The sequence below is a fragment of the Schistocerca gregaria genome, chromosome 7, assembly GCF_023897955.1.
Source record: "Schistocerca gregaria isolate iqSchGreg1 chromosome 7, iqSchGreg1.2, whole genome shotgun sequence".
NCBI lineage: Eukaryota > Metazoa > Arthropoda > Insecta > Orthoptera > Acrididae > Schistocerca > Schistocerca gregaria.
Window position 1 is genome coordinate 546,279,820 of NC_064926.1, and position 23,799 is coordinate 546,303,618.

The 23,799-nt window shown below is 40.4% G+C and overlaps 1 protein-coding gene across 3 annotated transcripts in view; it reads right to left on the reverse strand.

Moving 5' to 3' along the window:
- Nucleotides 1–7,076: 7,076 nt before the first annotated feature.
- The window catches only part of LOC126281359 (integral membrane protein DGCR2/IDD-like), an 844,874-nt gene continuing 828,151 nt past the window's right edge, over nucleotides 7,077–23,799 (reverse strand). For all 3 annotated transcript variants that reach the window (XM_049980269.1, XM_049980267.1, XM_049980268.1), the window contains one exon: nucleotides 7,077–9,399. In XM_049980269.1, coding sequence (XP_049836226.1) covers nucleotides 9,241–9,399 — 159 coding nt within the window. In that variant the 3' untranslated portion in view covers nucleotides 7,077–9,240. The remainder of the gene's footprint in view (nucleotides 9,400–23,799) is intronic.

Here is a 23,799-nt window from a genome sequence, read left to right on the forward strand (position 1 = left end):
GACAGAATCCAAACTAACAAACTCCTTATTCGTCACCATGACAGTTACTTCTCCTTTGAAGGCATTACCTACAGAGAAATCTGGAGTACGGCTATGGGCACCTGCATGGCATCATCCTATGCCAACCTATTCATAGGCCATCTAGAGGAATCCTTCCTAAACACCTAGAATGCTAAACCCCTCACCTGGTTCAGATTCATTGATGACATCTTTGCTATCTGGATAAAAGGCGAGAGCATCCTATCCACATTCCTCCAGAACCTCAACAACTTCTCCCACATTTGCTTCACCTGGTCCTACTTAACCAAACAAGCCATCTTCCTAGATGTTGACCCCCACCTAGAAGATGGCTACATCAGTGTCTCTGTCCATATTAAACCCACTAACCACCAGCAATACGCCCACTTCAACACATGCCACCCATTCCATACCAATAAGACCCCTTCATACAGCCTAGCCACTCGTGGTCATGCAATGAAAACAGCCCCTCTTGAAATATACTGAGGGTCTCACTGAAGCCTTCACTGACCATAATTATCCTCCCAACCTTGTACAAAAACAAATCTCCTGGCCTTATCTTTCCAGTCTCCTACCAGTTCCCAAAGCCCCTCCATCTGGTCACAGAGGAGCTTTTGCCTCGTAACTCAGTACCACTCAGGACTGGAGCAACTGAATTACATTCTCTGCCAAGGTTTTGATTACCTCTCGCCATGCCCTGAAATGAGAAATGTCCTGCCCACTATCCTCCCCCCACCCCCCACCCCCCACCCCCACACCCCACAGTGGTATTCCACCATCCACCGAACCTACACGATATACTCATTCATCCTTACACAGCCCCTGCTCCCATTCCCTTACCTCATGGCTCATACCCCTGTAATAGACCTAGCTGCAAGACCTGTCCCATACATCCTCCCACCACCACCTACTCCAGTCCGGTCACTAACATCACCCAAGCCATCAAAGGCAGGGCTACCTGTGAAACCAGTCATGTGGTCTACAAGCTAAGCTGCAATCACTGTGCTGAATACTATGTGGGCATGACAACCAACAAGCTGTCTGTCTACATTAATGGCCACCGAGAAACTGTGGCCAGGAAACAAGTGGACCACCCCGTTCCTGAACACGTTGCCAAACTCAACCTTCGTTAGATGCTGTCATTCTAGCACTTCACAGGTGACATTCCACCATTATGCCCAGTCTTTTTGTTTTATTTATTTTTTTATTTATTTCTCTCTACGTTTTTCTCGTTTTCCGCTGCTTCTTCCCCCACTCCCTACTCTCCCCTGCCCACTGCCCAACTTGCAGCACTTCACTGTCCACCATCTCCACCATACTATATGTGTGTCTATTGTTGACATAGGTCATTGGCCAAAAACTTTAAGTGTGAAAATCTTTTTGTTGTGCTATGGGCGACTCTGCATCTCCTCACTATATGATGAGTGGCAGCTTTCCTTCTCATAATATTGTTACATTCCATCCTGGATTTTCCATAGTTTTATTTTTGCCAGTTAACATAAAAATACACATTCATGCAACACACAGCTCACACACACACATGACCACCATCTCTGGGTGCCATGGCCACACTGTGAACAACTGTGCATTATGGGAGAAGTTATCTGTAATCTGGATGGTTGGGGTAAGGAGCAGGCTGGGAGAGGGAGGGATAGCAAGACGGAGATGGGGGCCAGTAAAGCGCAGCTTGTGGGGTCATTACCGGCACCACCCAGGACTGGAGTAACGGAGTCACATTTTCTGTGAGGGTTTCAACTATCTCTTGTCATGCACTGAAATGAAAAGCATCCTACCCACTCCTCCCACAGTGGTATTCCACTGCCCACTGAACATACACCATACCCTTGTCCATCCCTACACAGCCCCTGCTCCCATCTCCTTGCCTCATGGCTCATATCCCTGTAATAGACAAAGATACAAGACCTATCCTACACATCTCCCTCCCCACCTACTCCTGCCTGGTCACAAGAATGATCTATCCCATCAAACGCTGGGCTACCTGTGGAACTAGTCATGTGGTTTACAAGCTAAGCTGCGACTACTGTACTTTGTTTTACATGGGCATGACAACTGATAAACTGCCCGTCTACATGAATGGCCACCAAAAAATTGTGACCAAGAAACAGTTGGACCACTAAGTTGCTGTGCTCGATGCCCAACACAATGTTCTGCATTTTAAGGACTGCTTCACAGCCTGTGCCATTTGGATCCTTTCTATCAGCGAGCTTTTCTGAATTGTGCAAGTCAGAACACTCCCTGCAGCATATCTCGCATTTCCTTAACCTTCCTGGCCTCAACCTTCATTAGTAATTGTCTTTCACCCACCTATCTACTTCCGTGTTACCACTCCAGCACTACACAGTCTTCTATTCCACAAGCACACCCACAGTCTTTTTACTTCTCTCCTTTTCCGCTACCCTCCTCTGCCCCCCTGCCATGTGTCTAACCTCCCAACTGTACCTAGGTGTCCTACCCTCTCTCCACCTTGTCCCTGTATGCTCCAACAACCAGCACTTTACCATTACCCACCCCTACCCTGCTATCTCTCCATCTCTTAGCCTCCTCCTTATCCTCATCACACAGATTGCTTCTTCCATCATGCAGAGTTGTTCGCAGTCTGGCTTTGGGTTGGCAGCCTGAGACAGTGGTCAGGTGCGTGTGAACTGTATCTGCAAGAATATGTGTGTGTGTGTGTGTGTGTGTGTGTGTGTGTGTGTGTGTGTGTGTGTGTGTGTGTTGTCTGTTTCAGAAGGAGGCCTTCTGGCTGAAAGCTTATGTGTTTAGTAGTCTTTTTGTTGTGCCTGTCTGTGACTCAGCATCTCCACTATGTGGTGAGTAGCATTCTACCCTTTTCTTGATCTCTAAAATAACTTTACTGTCTCTTGGCAGTCCATGTATATCTGATAATAATCTTGCAGACACTCTTGATAGGTCAGTTACTCTGTAAATAGTGACAGGTAAGATGGCAGGTAGTCTACAAGAGTACCGTTCCGAGCAGAGTGCAGGCAGTGAACCAAAATGTCTAAGTGCTGTCTACTTGCTGCTGATGAAATGTCTGAGTGTTAGCAGCATGTCATGTTTTGAGCCTGTCGGTGGAAGGATTCCCATGTCTGGTAATACGAGGTGGAGGCAAAGGAGTTTGAGGTGGACAGCATTGTCTAGTGACAGTCTACACTATTGACCATCATACATGATGGACCAAAGCAGGGGAAGGTCTGGGTTTACAAGCACCACCTGGACGTTTCTGCACAGATCTGAGAGATGCCAGATAAGTGGTGGTGGGTGTGTGGTGGCGGCCTCTCATGGTATTTGTTGTGTACTTCTTGACTGGTAAACAACAATACACATATATAGTAATGTAAAAGTAATTAACACAAGTATCAATTTGAGTAGATTAGCACTAGACATAACTTATTATTAGTACACTTCAGAGGAGTAGCTAGTGGTGGTAACTTATGGCTGTTTATGTATCACTTGACTCATTCTATATCCCTGAAGGGTCTTCTTCATGACAGGATTCACACAATACAATTTGCAAATGAATGAAAGAATGAATTCCAATGTTGTTGCTTTGTACTGATCTGAGCTTAGTGAAGAACTTTTTTGATAACAGAGAATCCCACTCCACGCCAAAGATAAGATATCTATAAGGAAATAGCCTTTGTGTGAAGTACTTTGTGTAAATCTGTTCATCTCATTCACAAATCATGTTCCATAAATCCCATAATAAAGAAGAGCTTTCAGTGATGTGGAATGAATCAAAGTTACACATTGATCTATCTACATCTACATCCATACTCCGCAAGCCACCTGACGGTGTGTGGCGGAGGGTACCCTGAGTACCTCTATCGGTTCTCCCTTCTATTCCAGTCTCGTATTGTACGTGGAAAGAAGGATTGTCGGTATGTTTCTGTGTGGGCTCTAATCTCTCTGATTTTATCCTCATGGTCTCTTCGCGAGATATACGTAGGAGGGAGCAATATACTGCTTGACTCTTCGGTGAAGGTATGTTCTCGAAACTTCAACAAAAGCCCGTACCGAGCTACTGAGCGTCTCTCCTGCAGAGTCTTCCACTGGAGTTTATCTATCATCTCCGTAACGCTTTCGCAATTACTAAATGATCCTGTAACGAAGCGCGCTGCTCTCCATTGGATCTTCTCTATCTCTTCTATCAACCCTACCTGGTGCGGATCCCACACTGCTGAGCAGTATTCAAGCATTGGGCGAACAAGCGTACTGTAACCTACTTCCTTTGTTGTCGGATTGCATTTCCTTAGGATTCTTCCAATGAATCTCAGTCTGGCATCTGCTTTACCGACGATCAACTTTATATGATCATTCCATTTTAAATCACTCCTAATGCGTACTCCCAGATAATTTAGGGAATTAACTGCTTCCAGTTGCTGACCTGCTATTTTGTAGCTAAATGATAAGGGACCTATCTTTCTATGTATTTGCATCACATTACACTTCACTACATTGAGATTCAATTGCCATTCCGTGCACCATGCATCAATTCGCTGCAGATCCTCCTGCATTTCAGTACAATTTTCCATTGTTGCAACCTCTCGATGTGCAGAAAGATTTACTGCAGGCTATTTCTATAAAGTATATTAATAACAAATCATGTTTAGTACTTTTACTCATGCTAATAATTATTTCAAACTTCTCTGTTTATTTTTATCTGCTTTAGCAACAAAAGCTAGTATTCCTCTTTTTCTACGCAGCTGTTTTTTATCTGCAACTTCAAAAAAAGCTTTTATGTAACTTTCCACATAACAAAATCAGTTATCCACACACTAGTAAAGATAAAAACTGTTAGATGTAAACATTAGAGTTCTGCAGAATTTGCATCCCTCAGTCCAGATATTCTGATGAACTGCTGGAGTAGTTAATGAGGTATTAGTTTACTATGTTTATTGTTATTTTTAGTTCCCTACATCATATCTGCTGGTAACCTGTTACACAATTTTTGGACCCAGAATATAACACTCCATTCTGAATGCTCGATAGGTATATATAGCCTATGTGACAATAATTTTTGCTTCATGTACTGTAGTTGTCAGTTACACAGTTTATCCTAAATTCACTTTAATTAAACACAAATACCATTAGAGAGTATACATATTTGGCTGTAAGTATAATGATCCATAGGTTTCTGAAGAGGCTTCTGCAAGATGTTCAGTTATCAATTTCAACAATATTCTTAGCTGAACACTTCCGTAGAATAAATACTCTTAAAAGTAAATTCTTGTAATTATATGTTTCACTCTTGGCAATACTTTGTTTAATTAAATTTTTGTTTGTACGAACGTAATGGTTTTGTTCATCTTTGCCTTATATTTTGAGTCACAACACTCGCACTTATACTCTCTTGTGCTTTACAGGCTCTTTGGCCAAATGCATACAGTTTGCTGGAGCAACAACAAAACATGCCAAGTAAGACTCTTAAGTTTGTCAACAGAGTGAATTTTAGAATAAAACATGTGTGGTATAAAACCAAACTATTAGAAAGCAAAACTCAATGCTTTTCGTTAACTCATTGTGTTTATTGAAACTTGAATAAATACTATTTGACTTTAGCTGGTTTGCTCCAGATTATTCCTAGACAGTAGGGCTTCTGAGTGACAGTAAGCTACCTGTTCCATCAGCAAATCATCAAAATGAGAGAGATATTTAAATGGAAAGCAAGGAGAATGAAGTTTTCTGTTAACTCGTCCATGTGCTAGTGCCACCTCAGTTCATTATATATCTGAATGCCTATGAACACCAGACATAGAGCCCCATATAGTGCATGTCTGTCCACCTCTACTTCTGGTACCTGTCAGTTATTTTTATTCATTTGTAACCATGTAATATGAGTATTTGTATGATTGAGCATTAAACTGCTAATTATTATGAGCAAAAAGGGCATTAATGAGTAAATAAGGTGGGAAGTGAGTGTTAGTTTTTGCTCATTTGTCTTCTGGTGTCACTTGACACCAGTTCAAAACTTACCTTATAAGAGGTTTACTAAATCAACATTTAGATTTTCTAATCAAGATTTAGTGTAGTCCTTGATAGTGTAGGTCAATGTACTTTGAGAGAGCCATTTCAGGAACAACAGTTTACATTAGAAATGGTTTTATTTATCATTATTATAAACACTTACTGTATACACAATATAAAAATTTATCATTCAGATATACAAACGACAAGTGACATAAGTAAAAAAACTTCTGTAACACTTCAGTGTGCACAAATGAGCAAGATTAGCTAATGATCAATTTAATTAAGGAACAGAGGAACTTCTACAACTGACTGAACTGTTGATGGATGGCTCCAAATGACACTGCTCTCCAGTTGCTCCATTATTAACAGTTCAACTAACAAACTGAAGTTATTTCTCATATACAAAAATACCTTCTTTTTTTTAAACAATGTATTGGAAATACTATGCCAATAAAATAACATATGATAGATTACTTTTTTACACTTGCTTCTTCTTGTCATAACAAAACTCTTTACTGCCACTTTCAAACTCATCATTTTACATAATTATCAGAAAATAATATATATGGTAAATAAATACTTTATTAACATTAGCTCACAAGCATTGTAGGAAAGTGAATGTACTGCTGACAAAAAATAATAACACAGTAAATGTACAAAATATTGTGCTCTAGAGGAATGCAAGTCATAAAAGTAGTTGTTTACAATACATAAGCACCATCATCCATGTCGTCACCATCATCACTATTATGTGGCTCAAAAGGCCACAGAATGGGCAACAGGATGAAGAAAAAATCATCAGCATTGATAATCTCTGCATTAAACAAGCTCATTTTAGTGGAACTGTGGACTTCATCATGGTAGCACATCTTATTCATATGTATCTTTCCATCAAAATTAAAAATTTCTTTTCTTGGTCTCGCATTGAATTCAATGGAATATAGACAATTCAATAACAGAGAGTGTAGGCACAATTGTCTACATTTGTTCATATAAAACATGATATCCAGTTAATGTTCTGTAAATATGGACTCTGTGTGTTTTTTAAAAATTTATGCACAATTAAGTAAAAAATTGAAGCTCTTTAATTTGTAAGTAAGTTGCTACAAATATCATCATCACAAGCAATTGCTACACATAAAATGTAAAAAAATAGTTACACACTGGAGTACCATTATGTTGTCAAAACAGGTCGATCAAGTGTTGTCACTTTACAAGTGGAGAACAGTGAATGTCAAAATCAGATAAAAGTTAAAGTCTACTGAACAGACATCACAGCTCTAAATCAGAGTGCAGGAGACTGGACGTAATTGAAAGAGTAACCATTATTCCAAAATGAAAATTTGAGAATTTGATTTAACAAAACTGTTTATATATTTATTCAGTTCTTATGAGAAGTATTTGTAAAATATATCTGTAGAAAGCAGATCTAATTCAGATTCAAGAAATGTGATTTCCCAATCTCTGAACACACTTACTAATTGAAGTTATTAAATTGCACATTAAAATTCCAACCTGGGTATGGGTAATATCTGATATGTCTTTTAAAATGGAGGTCTAATAAAATGTGACTTCAGGAGGAAATAGTATATTGGTTTTATAGCCTTTCAGAAAGGCATAATATATTATTCAGCAAGTAAAATGTGATATGTTAAATGATATGGACATATTTCAGTTTTTTAGCTTCAATAATTTTACAGCTGATGAACAATTTGGTGATGCTCCACTTCATCATTTTGAATGTCGGACATAGGTATGACATATCAGAAATATAAGGAGTTGTATATTTAAAAAAATCTAAAAACTGGTGTTCCTTTTGTATTAAAATCTTCGTATTTTAACATTTTCTTGCAGTAGATTGAAGTATACTCTAGAAAACATCTGAGTTTTCCATTATAAAGAGCTTCAATATGAACATCTTTCTTTTTTTTAAAAAAAATCAAGGAAATCACATTTCTTTGCAATTTTGCATGTCACACTGTTCAATGTAATTGATAGTCTTATGCATGACTGATGAATGAAATGTAGGCTGCCATTTGAAGCTACTCTATGTAGTTTACAAAAAAATGAAGCACAAAGCAATGGACTACAATAAAATTTAAAATATCTAGAATGTTAGGCCATGTAAAAAAGTTTTCATACTATTCTGATATTTAACTGGTTTTGGCGTTACTTGAAAGAGGAACATAGTGTTGGAAGAGAAAGTATAGTTAAGAAAGTAGAAGTATTCAATGCTCTAGTTTAAACATTTCTATTAAATAAAATCACACAATATAAAAATGTTCCTGATTTTTAAGTATGGATTACCTATTTTTGTAGTGATAAGTTCCTGTTAGTATACTGTTGCACACAACAAATATTTTCCATGCAGCGTAATCTTGTGGCACCTTGTGCAATGAGCAAGGCTATTACATAGGTTATTCAGAATATGTAAGGAAATCTTTAGTAACAGTTATTGTTGGAAATTTATGTAAATTAAAAAATAAAGACGTCTCTGCATAATGTACATTCTTGTGTAAAATACTAAGTTACAACAGTAGAATCAAGCAACATTCTCTTTCATATGTTGTCAGATGGTCCCATTTCAAACTATTTGAAAGACAAAAGGGACTGAACTTTTAATCTTCATTTTTTATGTATTGCATGCACACAAAATATTAGTCAGATTGGTATATGTACATTTTAAATGATTTCATTTACATGAAAGGTTATTGCCATGAATCACAGTATATTTTAATCATCTGAAAGTGCACAGAGTGTTTACTCATTAAGTTTCATAGATCCTTTTGACTGACACCACTTCTTCCTGTAACTAATAATATACACAAAAAGGTGTCAGAAAATTATTGCAATTTTTTAAAAACCATTTTATATATGGAAATCTGCTGTTGCGTAAGCTATTATAAGCCTACTAGCATGTTAATGTGAGAACTTACAAGATTAATGAAGTCGATATGACTACAGGATAGTTAAAAGATTGTTGCTTTACTTAATTACTTCCTCTGTCAAACAGTGGAGATTTGGTACAGAATGTCAAAGTTTTACAACACAGTGGTATTCATGTGATTCTTATAATAATTTTAAAAATTATGGACTTTTTGTAAATACCTGGATAAGACTTAGATATGTGAATGAATTACTTCATTCAATGTTTTGTAAAGGAGGCACCATAAAAATTTTAATGACTAACAGTGGAATATGTCACATACTGCAGTTTCTTTGCCGAGGTAATTACCTCCATAATTTTATCAAAAGTGATGTTATTAACAGAATGTGATTGCAGATAGCTGTTGAGCTGGAGTCTTCCATGTCTCCAAAGCCAGGAGGAAGAAGATCATCCAAACACTCAAATTCACAGCACCGTTTGCCAGCTCTGAACCGTTTGCAGTACTGGATAGGCATAGAAACAAACAAAATACATATTAAATGTAACACTGAACCATATTGTCTAGTACATAGTGTTAGTTATTGCAATTTACATGTCCTGAACTTAATGTGGGATGTTATCTGGAAATGCCTACATGTCAACTATAAAAATTATTTAATTTTTGAACGAGCAACAAAATTAAGATGAACAGAATGTTTTCAATTTTAAATTTCCTGAATACAGTTATCTCTACACTGCCATATAAACTGTGGTTAGCACTGCCAGTGATTTAAGAAGTATGACCACTTACTACCTGTTGAAAAACTAGCAACTGGAGCATAACTTAGAATGCAAAAGTATTTGGAAGTAGAAAATCAAATGTACTTGAAACGTTTTTTAATTATAACAGTCTGCTGCACTGGCTGTCATCAATGGATTAAATATTCTGTTATTCTATCAAATAAAAGCATTTGTCAATCAAATCAATAGTAGCCAGTATCACAGATTGTTATCATTCAGAAAATTTGTTATGACTGTGGGCCCCATTGCTGCTAAATAATTGTAAAAAGCTGAAACACCAAATGTGTGATTTCAAAGAACTTAGAAAGAAATTGACAGAAATTATTGGCTATACAAACAACAGAAATACAAACTGAAACACCATCTGAAAAATACTGATGAAATTGATAATGTTCATCTTTTCTGTACTGCAGTGTTTCTCTTTGAGTAGCATCATGGGTGGCTGTGCTACATAATTCTTCTTAAGATTTCTTAGAATTACTAGTTTTGAAAGCTGGCAGAAATAATTTCATGCAATGTTCAGGAAATTCAACCATTTTTCACATATTGGAGAACATGTATTCCCACACCAAAATGCTGCATAGACCACTGACAATTTTTTGTACATTTATTTAGATATTAAAAACTGACCTTAACGAGATATTGGGCGATTCCATTGATTTCATTTTTATTGAGAATGCATGAGGCACAAGACAAATCATAGAAAAAGTTTAAAAAAAGTGAAGTCAGTGTTAATGTTGGCTATGAAAGCTACTGGTTTGCTCAGCCACTTATTTGCAGAGGTGATTTCCATTCACAAACACTGCACCCTCCCTTTACAAAGTGTGACTGTTGTTTCAACATTGATATCAGTAGTCATCTCATATACAAAGTAATGCTGTGGTTGCTTTGATAATGTTCAGAAAATGAGAAGTGTGAAACTCATTGTCATCAGATTCATGTCCCCACCCAACAGATAGAGGCAACAGCCTTGCCGCAGTGACTACACCGGTTCCCGTGACTTCACCGAAGTTAAGCGCTGTCAGGTGTGGTCGGCACTTGGAATGGTGACCATCCAGGCCGCCATACGCTGTTGCCATTTTTTGGGGTGCACTCAGCCTCGTGATGCCAATTGAGGAGCTACTTGACCGAATAGTAGCGGCTTCGGTCAAGAATACTATCATAATGACCGGGAGAGCAGTGTGCTGACCCCACGCCCCTCCTATCTGCATCCTCCACTGAGTATGACACGGTGGTCGGATAGTCCTGGTAGGCCACTCGTGGCCTGATGAGAATATGTCCCAAAAAGGCGCATGCAAAAATCAGATTTTTCAAGTGGTAATTTCTTGGGTTGTATTGATCATAGAGATAAGGGGTCAAAGGTTTCGGATGGCTCTTGGCTAATGACCATTTGTATTAACATCGGAAGTGTGGGTGTACTGTAGCTACAATATGGGGTCAAAATTTAAAAGTTATACACTTTCTCCAGCTCAAGCAAATTGATCAAACAGCAAACTGGCTCTTTTGCATTACATGTGGTCTAGGTTGGGTCTTAGATGGCATATAGAAGCACCATTTGTTCATAGGTGCTGCCTGAGAAAACACCAAAAAACAATGATTTTTGGGAACAGAAGTACCAGTTGTGAGGATGGCCATTCCTATAATTTATATTCATGGCAGACCATCAATATCTTTACCATATGTTCTTAAGATGATGCTCTTGGGATACCTTGAAACTCTTTTCAGTATCATTACCTGTTACTGACATCCAAGGGGTTCAAAATTATTGTATTCATGCACATAAAATAAGCATTTTATTCTAAAATAAGGATTTAAAGATGTAAATGTAACTTTAACTGACATAGTGAACACATGGCAAGGGTTCTGCGATATCAAAAGAGTTCTGCGGTCACCATTTTTTCACCAATATAACTTTATGACTAAAATGGGCACTTCACACATACATAGACTGTCTTGAGCTGGAAATTATTTTGTGGTGCAAGCACCTTACAAAAATTATTTTGTCATATGGAATTTTTTGTGCCTGCAAATCAAACATACATAAGAATGTAGCCTATTTTTATGTAAAGTTGTGCGAATTGAACTTAAGTTGAATGGGAAACCATTTTGCATTGACATATTTTTCACCATAATTTGTTGTTTACATGTGTCAAAGTATGTAAATATTTGATAAATTGTCAAAACTTTACTGACCTACAGAATTCATTTTATGTAAGCAGCACAACCTTCTGTAACAGGGACAAGAAAGGAACCAGTTGAAAAGTGGCTTTTTTGGAGCTCAAAAAAATTTGAATATGCTCCTCTTTAAAAGACTCTGAGAAAAAAGTTGGAAATCAACTATCTCAATCCTCATTCTGCCTTCTTCACCAATTATTTTGGCATGCATACAATTTGTGCTTTTTTTATATTGAAAAAGAATAGCAAAGATATGGTAGCAATGGTCAGAGACAATAGAGAATGTTAGTGGGGGAAAAAAAAAGAAAAGAGAGAGAGAGAGATGTGTGGAGACAATACATAGGGTTTGGAACTGTGGTCATAACTCCCCCACCCTCCATTTTACATATCGTGTATCATTTCCTTTGAAATACTCTCTTCTACAATTGATACACCACTCCCAACACTGTTTCCACTTCCAGAAGCAGTCTTCGTATCTGTCTTGCTGGATCACATGAATTTTTTTTATCTCGTCTGTCATTGCAAATCTTTGTCCTCTCAATGGGGTTTTTAACTTTGGAACTTTCTTCAGAGTCCAGGTCTGGAGAGTATGGATGATAAGGCAGCACAGTGATTTAGTTTTTTGTGCAATAGCCATGTACCAACAGGGATGAATATGTTGGTCCATTATCATGATGCAAAAGCCATGAATTGTCTTGCCACATTTCAAGCCACTTCCTCCTCACATTTTCTCACAGACATTGCAACATGTTTCTTTAGTACCATCAATCAACAGTTTGTTCGTATGGCATGAATTCATGATGAACAAATCCTTCAAAGCATGGTTTTTAGATTTGGCCAGATGTGATGAGTTTTTTTGGTCCCGGAGAATCTCTCCCGACCCATTGCAAAGATTGAACCTTAGTCTTATCATAACCATAGTCCCACATGTCATCACCAGTTGTGATTCTTTCAAGGAACATCTCGTTAAATTTGTGTGGTCCAAAGCTCATCACAGATTATGAGGTGAAGGTCTTTCTGATCTTCACTCATGCGCTGTGAGACAAATGTGGTGGCAACTTGATGCATTCCAAGATGCCTCTTAAGGATTTCATGACATGATCCAAGTGAAATGTTATATTCTTCTTAAATCTCTCAGACAATCAGTATTTGTTTGGCATGCACAGTTTTGTTGACATTCCTGACATGAGCATCATTGTCACATGACGAAGGGCATCCTGAGTAAGGGTCATATTTAACTTATGTCCAGCCATTTTTAAACCATGTGAACCATTCATAACACTGAGTACAGCTTAATCATTCATCACCATAGGCTTCCTGCAACATTTGGTGTGTCTCTGGAAGGGTTTTCTTGAATTTCACATAAAATTTAATGCGAACACACTTTCCTCTAACTCTGCCATCTCAAAATTCGTAAATTGTGCAACACAACATTCTTCTCAATATAGCACTGGACAGTAACTAACAGATTGTAGATTGTATTTTATTGGTCCTGTTGTCTACATAGCAGCTTATGCATAAGACATTGGACAAGTCAAGTTATAAATATACAGGCTGAAAGTAATTTCAAGGCATACATATGTAACCTTACAATAATACACTTTACACATAAGTAAGTATTTATATAACACATTTCATAAATTTAAATATTCTTCAATGAAGTAAAAGCAGTGATGCTGTAAATATGACTTTAGAGATTTTCCAAATGTATTGACCTCAGTGATAGCTTTTATGTTTTCAGGAAGTTTGTTATAAAGCTTAACTCCCATGTGAAAAGTACCTTTTTGGCACAGTGCTGTGCTGATTTGAGTTGTATGTAAGTTTCTGTTTTGTCTGGTAAAGTGCTCATGTATATCACAGTTTTTTTGTAGTCTCCGGTCCTTGCCTACTACCTTTAATTTAAAGAACAAAAGGGTTTCCATAATTTATACACATGGTAATGGGGGAATACCAGATTTCTTAAACAGGGGTTTACAAGAGTCTCTAGGCTTGCACCCAAACAAGATTCTAATGGCCCTTTTTTGTAGTTTAAAAGTGCTATTAGCTGTTTTAGAGTTTCCCGAGAAGGTGACCCCATATCTAAGACGAGAATGAAAGTATGCATGATATGCGTTCAATACTGTTTTCTCAATACAGCATGATTTTAATGAACAAAGAAGATAACATGTTTTGCTCAGTTCAGCATTGAGATATTCAATATGCTTATTCCATCTGATGTTACTCTGCAGCCAAAGTCCTAAGAATTTGGTTTCAGTACTGTTACCAACTGGCTCATCATTGATAGAGACTGATGGGATAAACATGTACTTGTTAGGAACATTGTGGAATTTTAGAGCAACGGTTTTCTTACTGTTTATTACAAGCTAATTACTCTGTGCCCAGTTACTAAGTTGTTTAGTGACTGTGTTGACTGTCTGTTGTAACTGTTCATCGTCGCCTCCTTTTAGTAGAATCGTAGTGTCATCTGCAAATATGATTGTTTTGTGTATTTAAGCATAGATCATTTATGTACAGAAGAAACAGAAGGGGTCCCAATACGGATCCTTGGGGTACACCAGATTTTATTTGTTTATAAAACAAATGTTTATAAAACAAATACAACAATGAAACTTCCCAGCAGATGGCGGAGATGTGTGTACAAGTGAGTAGTGTTCCTGCGAAAAACGAAAATAATATCGGTAAAAGCACAGTGTGTGTGAATTGTAGGGACGAAATTATGAAATTAATTGAGCGTATTTCTAGCCTTCAGCAAACTGTCAGTGTATTGACTAGTAAGATGTCAGAACTTCGAAAAGAAATAAATGAGTCATTAGTCAATCAAAAGGTCAGTTCTCTTCCGCAAAAAAATCTGAGTGGACAAATATATCATATAAAAAATGAGGTGTGAATACGAAAGCATCACCAGGGAGTAAAAACACCAAACAGTTGGCGGATAAAAACAAATATCAAGTGCTTGCTGTGAGTGAAAAGACGGATTTAGGCCTAACATCGGTAAGGGAACATGAACTTTTGAACAAACTTTGTAATCAGAATAGTGATACAGGCTCCGAGTTCAGCATTAATTGCAAACAATGAAGGTGAGAAATTGAGCATGCCATCTATTGTACATATAATGGGGCCTCTATTGCATGTAGTAATGAGAAAGACACTATCAAACAAAACGTACAACAGTGCAAACACGAAAGTAACGTATTGTTTTTAATGGACAGTCACGGCAGAAAAATGACGAGACTACTCAAAGAAAACGCGAAATACGACACAACAGGTTTTGTGAAGCCAGGAGCAACAGCAAAAAACATTATTGGTGTTGATTTACAAGACAAAATGTCGGGAAAAAATGACTATGTCGTGTGTATAGCGGGTGCAAATGATATTGCGAAAAACGAAGCAAATAACTGTCTTACTGAACTGAAGAAATTCCTGGAATGAAGTAAAAAAAAAATACGATAGTTGCAACATTACCACACAAATATGATCTAATCTATCACTCATGTGTAAACAAAGAAATTCGAAAAACTAACATTAAAATAAAGCAGATGTGTTCTTTGTTTGGAAAATGTAGCGTCCTTGAAATAGGCAAATTGGACAGATGCTAGCATACCAAACACGGAATGCATCTCAATTATGAAGGAAAAAACTTTGCATGTAAAATGATAAATGAAATCATTGCGAACAGAGAGAGAGAGAGAGAGAGAGAGAGAGAGAGAGAAAGAGAGGGAGAGAGAGAGAGCGAACAGAAAAAATCCATGTACCGGTATGGGACCAGTCTCAGCAAAAGAAAAAGAAGCGTCCTCAAAAGCAGCAGAATCGTCAGTGGCGGAACCAATTGCTAAAACAACATATTGTGGGAGTCGCCAGCAGAACATCCGTAGACGCACAGTGAAGGATAGCATTATTCTGTGGCGGCGCGCTCAAGGGACAGATTGTTTATTCTTTGGTTACATATAATAGCTCTGTTGTTATTGATTCAATGTTAATATGAGCTTTTCGTTGCAACAAAAAACTAAACTATTAACGGTATAGCCTAACTACTTCGTGAGTCTTTCTGAAGATTGCAATAAGTAGTACGTGGCTAAAGTGGTGACCTCGTATAAAGATTTTCGTTGTAGATGAACAAATACAGCCAGTTCAATTTCGTCTATCAGGAGATCGGCGAGTCTGCGCGGCACATAAAGTGTTATGGATCGGCACGACGTTTTGCTAAAGAACATTGAGGAATTATGACGCGACATTGAAGAATAAGAAAACACTGTGTTGAATTTTTCTGTACCATCAAGTAACGGCCTTTCGACAGAGAATAGTAGCAAGATGAAATTACGCCCACCGCAGTTCATACCTGATAAACCTGAACTGTGGATTGCAGTGCTTGATCTGACTTTCCAGCATCATGGCATTGTAAACGAAGAGACAAAATTTATGATCGCCGTTAGTGCGCTTGACAATAAAACAGCAACGATCAGCACAGATATAATACTTCAACCGCCTGCCACGAAAAAGTATACGCGTTTTAAGCAGTTACTCATTGAGCGACTATGTCGGCCGGTGGAACAACGTATCCAGCAAGTATTGCACGGTGAAAGGAGAGGAGATAAGTCACCTTCGGAATTGTGGCGGTATCTGCGAAGTTTAGTCAATGACACCGAGTTGCCAGATACGACACTGCAACATGTATGGCGTGTGCAGTTGCCAGAGGCAGTTAGAACAGCTGTGGGGCTCTCAAACGCACAAGATATCTCGTCGTTGATCTCATTAGCCGACAAGGTTTATACCTCGTTAGATGCAGCGCATACGTTGACGGTAATGTTCGGACACTACAGTACAGACTCACAGGAAACGGCGGCAATACAACGACGCCAACAGCTGGACGTTTCTCAACAACTGGATGACCTACGAAAACAAGTTGAAGGATTGAAGCAGCAGGTATCGACGTTGCTCGGAGGCAAGACAGGCACAAACAAGAAGAGCAAGGAAGATGACATTGTTTCTGCTGGTACCATCGACGATTCGGAAGCAAGGCAAGGCACTGCACATCACCCTGCAATCACCCAAATGATGACAGCAGCCAGCGTTATGCTCCGCTGGTCAAGAGTTCGAGCACCAGCGCCTACTGTTATGAGGTGAGATTGACGAGGGGCAGCTACGGGTGAGTAACCTTCCTTCTTTACCTTCACTGTCCCGTCGGCTGTTTGTTACAGACGTTAAGTCCGCCCGTGCTTATCTGGTCGACTCAGGTTCGGACGTTAGTGCATTGCCTGTTAGAAACTCTGATGTGAAGCTCCCTCCATCTCAGTCAAAACTCACAGCAGCAAACCAAACGTTGATAGTGACTTATGGAAAACATCAGATAGAGGTAGACCTGGGGTTCCATCAAAGTTTACCATGGACTTACGTAATTGCCGATGTCTCAGACGCAATATTGGGTGCAGATTTCTTGTTTCATTATGCCCTTGAGGTATCTATTAGCTCAGTGAACATTTGACGGGGGACACAGTGCATTAGAGGAACCCTAGGATGAAGTCCTATGTCCGCGTCTCATTGCAGACAAGTAGCAAACTGTGAATCCACGTCTGGTGGGCAGACAATAAAGCACAATACGGTACATCACATCAGGACTACACCCGGTCAACCAATGTCTCAATGCCCGTGCCAGTTAGCTCTGGATAGTTTTGCTGCAGCGAAGGCAGAGTTCGACGAATTATTACGCTCAGGAATTGTCTGTAGATCCAACAGTCCGTGGTCATTGCGACTTCACCTCGTAAAGAAGAAAGATGGGGCTTTGAGACCGTGTGGAGATTACAGGGCACTAAATACTCGTACCATCCTCGATCGTTATCCGATACCACATATCAGGGATTTTATGCACGCACTTGCAGGTGCGACCATTTTTTGCAAAAAAGCGTATCACCAGATACCGGTCGCACCTGCTGATATACCGAAGACGGCTGTCACGACACCATTCGGTTTATTCAAATACCTCCGTATGCCGTTCGGGTTAAAAAATGCGGCACAAACCTGGCAGCGTTTCATTGAAGAAGTCCTCTAAGGTTTGAGGAATTGCGCTAACTACATCTAAGGACTGTTTACCAACATATTGAGGCATATGGCATTTCGGTCAATGAATCAAAGTGTTTACTTGGACGACGTGAGGTGCCATTATTGGGCTACTCAGTGACAGCAGCCGGTATCAGCCCACTGCAATACAAACTCGACCTTATCAAAGATATGACTCACCCCATTGACTATCACCAACTACCCCGGTTTCTTGGAGCAGTTAACTTCTACAGATAACATCTTCCTAATGTGGTGGCCATTCAAGCACCTTTGATGTGGGGCACTAGTCGGCAAGGATGAAGTAGGCAAATGACCTTTACAGTGGACATCAGAGATGCAGATGGCATTCGACAAGATCAAAACCTGTCTATGTCAGGCAATAATGTTGGCATATCCGGTTCCTCAAGCTCGACTGGCAATTGTTGTGGATGCGAGCCAGCAGGCAATAGGTGCAGCTCTACACCAGAGGGCGGGAAACGATTGGCAGCCCCTAGGTTTCTTCTCTCACAAACTTACATCATCACAAGTAAAATGGAGTGCCTATGATAGGAAGCTACTGGCAATTTATGAAGCCATCAGACATTTCCAACCGCAAGTAGAAGGCAAACCATTCACTGTTTCTACAGACCACAAGCCACTTACCTTCACCTTCAGTAAGAACAAGGATGGTTGCTCACCACGACAATTTAGACAACTCGAGTTTATCGCCCAGTTTACGACAGACCTGCAGCACATAAAAGGAGCTGAGAACATCGTGGCAGATTTCCTGTCTAGGTTGGAAACAATCTCTCAGACTATTGACTACAAGGAAATAGCTGCAGCACAGGAAACAGACCAGCAACTTGCTAAACTTCTCGTGATAGTACGTCTGGGTTACGCTTGCAATAAATACAACCTACAGGTGAACACTTCCAAGTTTGGTGTGATGTATCACAAGGGAAACCGAGACCGTTCGTACCTGAGAGATTGCGATGACAGTTATTTGATAACATCCATGGACTGACTCATCCGGGAATAAACGCCAGCGTCAAACTAATGACAGACAGATTTGTGTGGTCCAGTATAAATAGAGACTGCTGTAATTGGGCAAAAACGTGCCTGGACTGTCAGAGGACCAAGGTGGGATGACACGTGCACAAAGCAGTAGGAAACTTCACACTTACCACACAACGTTTCACACACGTGCACCTGGACATCATGGGACCGCTTTTGCCATCGGAAGGATACTGTTATCTCCTCACTGCGGTGGACCGCTTCACCAGATGGGCAGAGGCGATTCCGTTATCGGTTATTTCAGCAAAAACGGTGGCATGCGTATTTCTTTAATCTTGGATCACACATTTCGGCTGCCCTTTACGTGGCACCATAGACCAAGGGTGTCAGTTTGAATTGACGTTGTTCTCATAATTGGCCAACCTCTGCGGGTTCCAACATCACCGCACCACAGCGTACTACCCAGCAAGCAATGGGATGGTGGAATGCTGGCATTGAACATTAAAAGCTGCATTAATGTACCATGCACAATCTTGGTCTTCAGTGTTACCACTAGTTTTATTGGGCCTATGCACAGCATTTAGGGGCATCCACTGCAGAATTGGTTTATGGTGAACCCTTACGATTGCCTGCAGAATTCTTCACCAATAAAGAAGGGGCACGACAGACCAAATTGCCGTTTACATTGCAAATGGTATGCGAGCATATGGCCAGACTTCACCCACCTCCTGTCTCGAGACATGGAGCGGTAAATAGGTACGTTCGTGCACAAAATTACGAATGTTCTGTAATTTTCTAAACAGGCCTCATATACAAACAATGAATAAAAAGATTGCCCAGGAAAATATCCACACCTTCTTTAATTTCATGCCATTTCCATTTAAACTTAAAGTCTGTGATTGCTGCAAGTGGGGCAGCGATCTCTACCTAAACTGGATGACGAGCTGCAGCTGCCTGAGTGTGCCAGCCAAAGATCCTCACTCTTGATGGCTGCTGTTTTGTGCTGTACTTATGCAAGAAAGAAAGTCTCTCTAGAAAACAGACGAAAATCCTTTCCGTTTCTTCACCCACATGAATACTGGGTGGTGTGGGGTGGGGAAGTATTCCTACTTTCTGAAGGAAGGGGAGGTGTTGGAAGGGTGGGAATTAAATCTAATGATGCATTAGCAGTGGAAGTTTCCATTACTGCTACTGTTAGCTGTAAAAATTGCTTGGTCAAATGAGCAACACACTTTTGCTGTTGAAACATCTTTTTCAAAAACTGGTCTACCATTGCGGTACAACATTCATTGCATTTGCATTATCAAATCCCCCTTCCAAATGCTGTTCCTAACCAGAAAACTATTTTCTCGTAGGTAGAGAACTTCAGTGCATGTCACAGTGTTGTGCAAAAGAGTGTTGAAGCACAAAGGACCAGTTAAACTTCAGAAAACATCAAATGGTCATGAAGGTCAATTTTGCAGTCTCCTAAAATCTCTTCTTGCAACCACCTCTCTGTTTTAGTGCTTTCTAACCATACTGTACATTTAATTCTTCATGAAGACTTCACTCCTGTCCATACAAGATGGTTATCATTCAAAAAATGTCACAACAGGACTGGCAAAATTGATAACATGCATGTGAAACATTGGTACAGAACTTGTCTCAAGAATAAAATGTTTTTTGGGACATCAGTTACAAGGCCTGTGGTTTAAAACATGATCCATATCTTGTCATGCAAATAATCTGTGGTATAAAGCTCATTTGGCCACATCCATCGTAGTCACAAACATTAGTGCACCAAATAGTTGTTTTACAACCACATTAATCAGGATAACCCTTCACTCCAGCTCTGTCACATTTTGCAGCAAAACAATTGTTCCTCTGCTACATTTTATTGTACCACACCCCCTCTGGTGTTAACTCACAGTTGTGCCCATTCTTTCTTTGTCTGCTACCTGGAATCACTCTATTTTTCTTTTCTATTTGTTTTTCTTTTTCAATGTTGCTTCTCAAAGGCTTTTGATGTTCCTTACTCTGGTTCACAGATGGTGCATTTACTGCACTTGACTTATGATTTGTTCCATGTTCTCTGATTACATTGTTGCACATATTTTCTAATGTTAATTTGTGGACACATCAGAGTGAATTTCCATTCATTTCACATTCACTCACCCACACACATTCACTCTCTCTCTCTCTCTCTCTCTCTCTCTCTCTCTCTCTCTCTCTCTCTCTCTCACTCACACACACACACACACACACACACACACACAAAGTAATTGAAAAATACAAAAAGAGAACCTTCATAGATCCAAACAAAAACATATAGTGAATTAATTACTGCACTGAAGTCCTGGCTTTATTAAAACAACAGGTGTAGATAAATGCGAATACAAGTAGAAAGATGACATCAAAAATTGATGATAGCATGGGTAAACTATTTAACACAAAATATTGAGACAGGTATGTGTATTCTGTAGTAGAATTGTTGCATCATATTTGAAACCATGCAACAAGAGCATGGTTTCATAATTCATCCACATTAATGATGGAACATAGTTACAGAATGTATGGTATTCCTTATTACTGTTTCTGAGAGTTGCAACTTGATACAAACAAAATGAAAACCAAAACTATCAACCACTGAACTAATATTAAAGCAGCAGAAATCACAATACAAACATGCCAGAGTGTTTACTTATCCATCTTGCTACTGGTACATTGAATAAGTACACAAAAAGGTACAACTGCCACAGCCCTCACATTGCCCTCCTCTCCCCCTCCCGGCACAGTGCAGAGCAGCAGAAATGTCTTGGTACCTGAATCTCATTTGCCAACTGACTCTTGTATGGGTCAGTGACACTGTCAGCTGTGGCACCAGTATGTCCATTAGCTGTGGAGAGGGGCTTGTGAGTGTTTGTTAAGCATGACTCATCTTCCCTGGACTGGTTGTGGTTTGACATGTCGGTGAGGTGTCTGAGGTTGTTGCAAGTAAAGTCCACAGTAGTTTGACATGTTCTGTTGATACATGCCATTTTACAATACGACTATGGTATGAGCACCTTTGCTCGACACCAGAAAAGGATCAGGTATGGTGGCTATAGGGGCGACTTGACTTAGTCCACTCATAACACCACATGTGAGCACTTCTTGAAATCTTTATTTACAAACATCTAACAGTTGCTGTGATGAAAATGGGGTGGAAAACATTTATTGGTGCAGTGGTGCTTTAACTGCTGCACCAACTGTGAAAGTTTTTCTGTTCCTGGTAGTGATGCAGATACTAAATACACTCCTGGAAATTGAAATAAGAACACCGTGAATTCATTGTCCCAGGAAGGGGAAACTTTATTGACACATTCCTGGGGTGAGATACATCACATGATCACACTGACAGAACCACAGGCACATAGACACAGGCAACAGAGCATGCACAATGTCGGCACTAGTACAGTGTATATCCACCTTTCGCAGCAATGCAGGCTGCTATTCTCCCATTGAGACGATCATAGAGATGCTGGATGTAGTCCTGTGGAACGGCTTGCCATGCCATTTCCACCTGGCGCCTCAGTTGGACCAGCGTTCGTGCTGGACGTGCAGACCGCGTGAGACGACGCTTCATCCAGTCCCAAACATGCTCAATGGGGGACAGATCCGGAGATCTTGCTGGCCAGGGTAGTTGACTTACACCTTCTAGAGCACGTTGGGTGGCACTGGATACATGCGGACGTGCATTGTCCTGTTGGAACAGCAAGTTCCCTTGCCGGTCTAGGAATGGTAGAACGATGGGTTCGATGACGGTTTGGATGTACCGTGCACTATTCAGTGTCCTCTCGATGATCACCAGAGGTGTATGCAGAGTGTAGGAGATCGCTCCCCACACCATGATGCCGGGTGTTGGCCCTGTGTGCCTCGGTCGTATGCAGTCCTGATTGTGGCGCTCACCTGCACGGCGCCAAACACGCATACGACCATCATTGGCACCAAGGCAGAAGCGACTCTCATCGCTGAAGACGACACGTCTCCATTCGTCCCTCCATTCACGCCTGTCGCGACACCACTGGAGGCGGGCTGCACGATGTTGGGGCGTGAGCGGAAGACAGCCTAACGGTGTGCGGGACCGTAGCCCAGCTTCATGGAGACGCTTGCGAATGGTCCTCGCCGATACCCCAGGAGCAACAGTGTCCCTAATTTGCTGGGAAGTTGCGGTGCGGTCCCCTACGGCACTGCATAGGATCCTACGGTCTTGGTGTGCATCAGTGCGTCGCTGCGGTCCGGTCCCAGGCCGACGGGCACGTGCACCTTCCGCCGACCACTGGCGACAACATCGATGTACTGTGGAGACCTCACGCCCCACGTGTTGAGCAATTCGGCGGTACGTCCACCCGGCCTCCCGCATGCCCACTATACACCCTCGCTCAAAGTCCGTCAAATGCACATATGGTTCACATCCACGCTGTCGCGGGATGCTACCAGTGTTAAAGACTGCAATGGAGCTCCGTATGCCACGGCAAACTGGCTGACACTGACGGCGGCGGTGCACAAATGCTGCGCAGCTAGCGCCATTCGACGGCCAACACCGCGGTTCCTGGTGTGTCCGCTGTGCCGTGGGTGTGATCATTGCTTGTACAACCCTCTCGCAGTGTCCGGAGCAAGTATGGTGGGTCTGACACACCAGTGTCAATGTGTTCTTTTTTCCATTTCCAGGAGTGTAATTTACTGGAATCCATAGAGGTTCAACATAAATCATTTCTGCCACAGATTCCCTAGTGTTGGGTTTGTATGTCATTTGAAGGCCTAATAGCACTAACGGTAGGGTATCTGTTCATTTTTGTTGGTGGTACATTAGTGATGCTTTCAAGGTTCAGTGCCACTGTCTTGCCACACATTACTGGCAGGATGGTAGTTGGTTGTGTGGTATC